The sequence below is a fragment of the Erythrolamprus reginae genome, chromosome 10 (genome assembly GCF_031021105.1).
Source record: "Erythrolamprus reginae isolate rEryReg1 chromosome 10, rEryReg1.hap1, whole genome shotgun sequence".
In the NCBI taxonomy this organism is placed as follows: domain Eukaryota; kingdom Metazoa; phylum Chordata; class Lepidosauria; order Squamata; family Dipsadidae; genus Erythrolamprus; species Erythrolamprus reginae.
The window spans coordinates 20391305-20397304 of record NC_091959.1 but is presented as its reverse complement, the minus strand read 5'-3'; the positions used below and the strand labels follow the sequence as shown (position 1 = coordinate 20397304).

The 6000-nt window shown below is 46.2% G+C and overlaps 1 protein-coding gene across 1 annotated transcript in view; it reads right to left on the bottom strand.

Annotated features, from left to right (window-relative positions):
- Positions 1 to 307: 307 nt before the first annotated feature.
- Positions 308 to 6000, bottom strand: part of PLEKHO2 (pleckstrin homology domain containing O2) — a 51884-nt gene continuing 46191 nt past the window's right edge. Inside the window, 2 exon segments of the mRNA XM_070763476.1 lie at positions 308 to 3757; positions 4759 to 4857. Coding sequence (XP_070619577.1) covers positions 2642 to 3757; positions 4759 to 4857 — 1215 coding nt within the window. The 3' untranslated portion in view covers positions 308 to 2641.

Sequence of the window (6000 nt, the reverse complement as noted above, 5' to 3'; positions counted from 1 at the left end):
CTTGGAAAGGAAGCTAATTTATGGCACAAGCAAAAAAGTTACAGTACAGGTATCCATGGCGGGAGATTGTGCTTATGGCTGAATTCATAGCTCACCCTAAGCCACAGTCTATTCTGCTGATAAATACAGATTGTTCCCTTGGGTCTATCAGCCAATTAAGAAGCAACGTTCAACCAAAACCAAAGGAAACAGGGGAATGCATATATATACCTGCCCTATGATTGTAAACTCATTTTCCCAAAGTTGATAACGTTGCTAAGGTGAGTTCCATTGTGTTTTCCCCCCCTATTCAAATGAGATTTTGCAATGAACCAAACCTGTGATAGATTTATTCAGGGTCTCTCCGATATACACTGCTCAAAAAAAAAAAGGAGGGGGGACGACACTTAAACAACAGAATATAACTCCAAGTAAATCAAACTTTTGTGGAATCGAACTGTCCACTTAGGAAGCAACACTGATGGACAATCCATTTCATTTTGTTGTCAGTACATTCAACTTTGTACAGAACAAAGTATTCAGTGAGAATATTTCATTCATTCAGATCTGGAATGTGTTGAGTGTGCCCTTTATTTTTTTGAGCAGCATATGATGTGTCTATCTTCATAAATCAATGAAGAGTCTTCTTCCCTATGACTTGCTGAAGACTTTAATCGGGTTTCCACGCGGTAGTAAGGCACACTTTGCAGAAACATTGTTGGTTCAACTGCACATCCTGCTAAGCCGATCCCAAGTGAGTGGGTGATATCTGAACTAGGACAGGGGTGGGCAAAGTTGGCGTTTTTATGACATGTGGACTTCAACTCCCAGAATTCCTGAGCTAGCTCAGGATTAGCTCAGGAATTCTGGGAGTTGAAGTCCACAAGTCATAGAAGAGCCAACTTTGCCTACTCCTGAACTAGGACGATTTCAGATCTGTAATCTGATGCTGTAGTTCAGTTTGACCCCTGGCGGGACAGACTCTGCCCATCGTCAATAAATTCTACATATTGGGAGTTGCACCAAAAAAACATCACTGGCTATTTTGGCGGTAAGCGGGCTTTGCTTTGAACTGCAGGAGGCACAAGGCGTCACCACTTGCAAGGACCCGCGGTTTGAGACAGATAAATAAAAGCTAGAGCAGGACCGGTGGAAAGCTTTCTGCAACAGAGACACATTCAAGAAAAAGGAGAGTTAGGAAGAAGGAAGCATCACAAAAGAGAGAGAAAAGAAAGGACATAAAGAAGAGCCCACCCCGTTTCCTTCAGCCCCACTTCCCACGTGCCCCACTACATTAACCCTGAGTTAAAACAAAAAGGAGTAGAAAGGACCGCAGCCTCGTTCTATGCCCAGCTGCAGCTGATCTCTGCAGTTTTTGCAAACACATGAGAGGGAGGGAAGGAGGGAGAGTGATGGAGGGGGTGGGAAAGTGAAAGAAAGGGAGAGAAGGAGGAGGAAAGAAAGAGGGAGGGAGAGAAAGAGAGGGAGAGAAGGAGGGAGTGTAGAAAGAGAGAGAGGAACGAGGAGGGGTAGAAAGGGAGAGGGAGGGAGGAAAAGGGGAGAGAGAGGGAGGGAGGGTGAGGGAAGAGAGGGAGGTAAAGAGGGGGAGGGAGAGATGGAGGGAGAAAGAGGGAGTGCAGAGAGAGAGGGAAGAAGGGGTAGGGGTAGAAAAGGAGGAGGGAGGAAGAGGGGAGAGAGGGAGGGAGAGGGAGGAAAAGACAGGGAGGGAGAGGGGGAGAGAGACAGGGAGGGAGACAAAGAGGGAGGGAGTGTAGGGAGAGGGAGGAAGGGGTAGGGGTAGAAAGAGAGGGAGAGGGAGGAAGGGAGGAAAAGGGGAGAGAGGGAGGGAGGGTGAGGGAAGAGAGGAGGGAGGGGAAGGGGGGAAGGGGGGAAGGGGGAAGGGCAGGGGGATGGGGAGAAAGAGAGGGGGAGGGAGAGATGGAGGGAGAAAGAGGGAGTGCAGAGAGAGAGGGAAGAAGGGGTAGGGATAGAAAGGGAGGGAGGGAAAGAGGGAGGGAGTGTAGTGAGAGGGAGGAAGGGGTAGGGGTAGGAAGAGAGAGAGAGAGAGAGGGAGGAAGAGGGGAGTGAGCGGGAGGGAAGAGAGAGGGGAGGGGGAGGAAGGGAGAGACAGAGAGGGAGAGAGAATAAAGCAGAAGAACAGGAACCAGGACTGTGCAAAACCTTTTCTAACCCGAAATATTCCCGGCTGCACAGGAAATCCAACCTCCCTGCTCCAACCTGACATGCTCCCAGCTCACAAGGGCACCCCCTGAACCACAAAGGCCTCGCTCTCAACATGCAAGAAGCTTCCGCTAAAGCTGGAAAGGCTCCACGAAGGGTGGTCGCAAACTCAGAAGCTCTTGTGCATTTGAAATGTTTCAGGCACCCCTGGTAGGAAGTCCCTTCCGGCTTCCAGTTACTGCTTGTCTTCCCAAAACCCAAGATCTTTCCCTGAGGTCCCCCAACCAGATCCCTCTCTAGAACGGCCCGCCTGGCAGGATTCAGTCCATATTCTGCGTGTGAAAAATAAGCAACACTCCATAAGACTCAAGCTGCTGCCCTCTCCATCCGTCTTTTAAAACACTGATCTAGTAGCCCGGGAGAAAACGGTGCCGCCCGGCTACCTTTCGTCTTAAGTCCCAATTCAGGATTCAGTTCCCTCTTAAGGAGCGCTTCTCCTGTAAACAGTCACGAGGTCTTTCGAGACTCCTTTCCGTAAACTGATAGGTTCCTTTCTCAGTTCCCTTAAATCTTTGACCTCTTGCAAGACCCTGGTGGCTTGCTGGAGTTGTTCGGTGGCTTCGTTGAGCAGATCCTTTGCACCCGCCGAGGTTTCCTTCTCCTCCAGGGCTTGCTCCAGCTCTTCGCTTTGAACTTTCTGCAGGAGTTTTTCAGTCCGTTCCTTTTCGTCCGCAATTTTCTTCTCCATCCTCACCAAGTGGACGATAGGCGGCTTCTTGGAAACTGGCCGAGGAGGCTTTGGGGGCGATTCCGAAAGCAAGGCCCCTAGAGAGGAGCTGCGAGGCTTGGTGGCTGGAGAACCTCCCACAGGCTCCACTATGTCAACTTGGTCTTCAGAAGGCAGATTCAAGGCCTCTTCCTTTGCTTCTGGCTCCGAGGAATGGTCACCATGCTCCTCCCCGTTTTGGAGAGCAGGTTGAGTCGTTGCGTTGTCATCAATTCCATTGATGTCGATGTTTGAGTCTCCGTTAGGCTGCCGATCATCTTCAGAAACATCTATCTGGGCATTGTCCTCCTTGGAGATCAAGCTGGCTCTAAAAACTTTAGGAGGAGGCGTCGGTGGTTTGACTGCTTCCTTGTTTAATCCAGGGGCATCCTCAGTTTCAACATCAGGAGGTCCAGAACTCGGATGATCCCACCCCACCTTCATTTTGTCGGATAAAATCTTCGGAGGAGGAACCGGGGGTTTGGTTTCCACCAAATCTCCTTCGACTTCTTCAGAGTCTTCACATTTCTCCTCTTCCGCGTCGCTTACTTCTACAGAGTTCACATTTTCGCTGGATGCTGCTACTTCCTTCAGAGGCTTAGCTGGAGGCATTGGTGGCTTCTTGAGCTCTGGATCTTCCGGGGCAAGATTGGCACTTAGGTTCTCCTTAGGAGGCATGGGCACTTTTGCAGGGGGCATCGGAGGCTTATGAGTCTCCTTGGGGGGAGGCGTTTCAGCAGTTTCACTGGTCTCTAGAAGGCTGATTGGAGGTCCACCGTCTGACACATCTAAGTCCAGTCTCAAGATCCCATCTGACGTTGAGCTAGCCACCTAAGTAGGGAAGAAAATGAGAGAGATCTTAGAATCAACGCTCGAGTCCATAACTTTTAAAGAATTTAAGCTGCTTTAAAAAAAATTTTTTTTATTGAATATTAAAAATTAGAAAACAAAAAAGGGCGGGGAGAAAAAAAAGGAAACGAGGGTACACAATAAAGAAAAGTCATAAATTTTGCATAGTTTGAAGCATATTGAAAAATTTAAAAAAAAATTGTATTTCTTTAAACCAGTTTCCCAACCTTGTCAACTTGAAGATATCTGGACTTCAATTCCCAGAATTCCCCAGCCAGCAAATGCTGGCTGGGGAATTCTGGGAGTTGAAGTCCAAAAATCTTCAAGTTGCCAAGGTTGGGAAACACTGCTTTAAACAATACATATAATGTGAAGCAAATAAATGAAGTAATGGAAGCAATAAAGGAAAAAGGAGCTTGTTAGAAGAAGAGAAAAAGTTTTTTTTTTAATTTAAAGAATTTAACCTGCTGATCACACAACAACAAACAAAACCATTCAGTTTCTCTCTTAGAGAGGAACCAGTGTTTAACAATCTTGTCCCAGCCTTCTGCTTGTTCTGGGTTTAATATTTAATTTTCTCTTCCCAGCCTACTTGTTTGTTCTGTGTTTTAATATTTAATCATGATTTTCTTTAGGATCTTCAAGGATTGTGGCTTTTAAGACAAGAAGCTTATGTTTAAAAAAAAACAGCCAAGAAATACCAAATGTGAGTAAAGACCAAATTATTTATATTTAGGATGCAACCTCAATTGAAATGATTCATGGACATGTCCAGATGCATGTGGGATCATTTCAAATAATCATATATGTCATAAAGATCAAAATTAGCTGGGTAGTGCGACCCTTGGCTCCAGTGATGAGAAACAGCAAAACTTAAAGAGCACAAAAAGCAGACAGGGATGTTGCTGGTTAAAATGCTAAAAGGAGTATTCTGATTAAATAATAATAAAGCAACACTGGTTGGTGGTAACCCCAATTATTACCTCTTTCAAATGGCTCCTGGTGGGTGGACGGCGACCTTTGGCTAACTTGGCTCTGCCTCGAGTTACATGATCCAGAGAAAGGGTCTCATCGACTTTTACCTTTAAGCGGAAGAGAAAATAGAAAAAGGCTGAGATCAGAATACAGGAATAACAGTGGGGAGAGACCTAGGGGGTCTTCTACAGCAGTGTTTCCCAACCTTGGCAAATTGAAGATATCTGGACTTCAACTCCCAGAATTCCCCAGCCAGCATTCGCTGGCTAGGGAATTCTGGGAGTTGAAGTCCAAATATCTTCAAGTTGCCAAGATTAGATTAGATTTATTGGATTTATATGCCACCCCTCCCTGTAGACTCGGGGCGGCTCACAACAATGGTAAACAAAACACAGTAACAAACCTAATATTTCGCAATCTAAATTACAGTTTTAAGTTAAGAAATCCAAAAGAGCCCCAATATATAAAAAACAAGCACACAATCGGATCATACACAAAAACGACATGGGCAAAGGGGGAGATGTTTCAATTCCCCCATGCCTGACGGCAGAGGTGGGTTTTAAGGAGTTTCCGAAAGGCAAGGAGGGTGGGGGCAATCCTAATCTCTGGGGGGAGGTGGTTCCAGAGGGTCGGAGCCACCACAGAGAAGGCTCTTCCCCTGGGTCCTGCCAGACGACATTGTTTAGTTGACGGGACCTGGAGAAGGCCAACTCTGTAGGACCTAACCGGTCGTTGGGATTCGTGCGGCAGAAGGCGGTCCCGGAGATATTCTTCCCAAGGTTGGGAAAAACTCTTCTCGACCAACCCCCTGTCCAATCAGGAGACCCTATACCTGTGATGGCGAACCTATGGCACACGTGCCACATGGAGCCATATCAGAGGGCACATGAGGCATTGCCCTATGTCAGATACAGCATGCGGACCCGCATTAACCAGCTTATTTTCGGCCTTAGGGAAGGCCATTTTGTCCTCGGGAGGCTTCAGGAAATGTATCACTTCAGGGAATTCTATCACTGCTTCTTTTATTTCTCTAAATTCTCCCTATCTCTAAATATTTGGATTGTTATTCTGAGTTATTATGTGCATGGTTTTAGGCTGTTTATCGGAATATGTTATTTGTAGTGTAACATTTTATAGTAAGGCGGAGAAAAAGATTTTCCATAAAATAGAATTTTTTTAAGATGAGGAGAGATAGGAGCCTCCATGAGTGAGTAACAAGAAAAGTTTTATATGTGAATGATTATAAACAT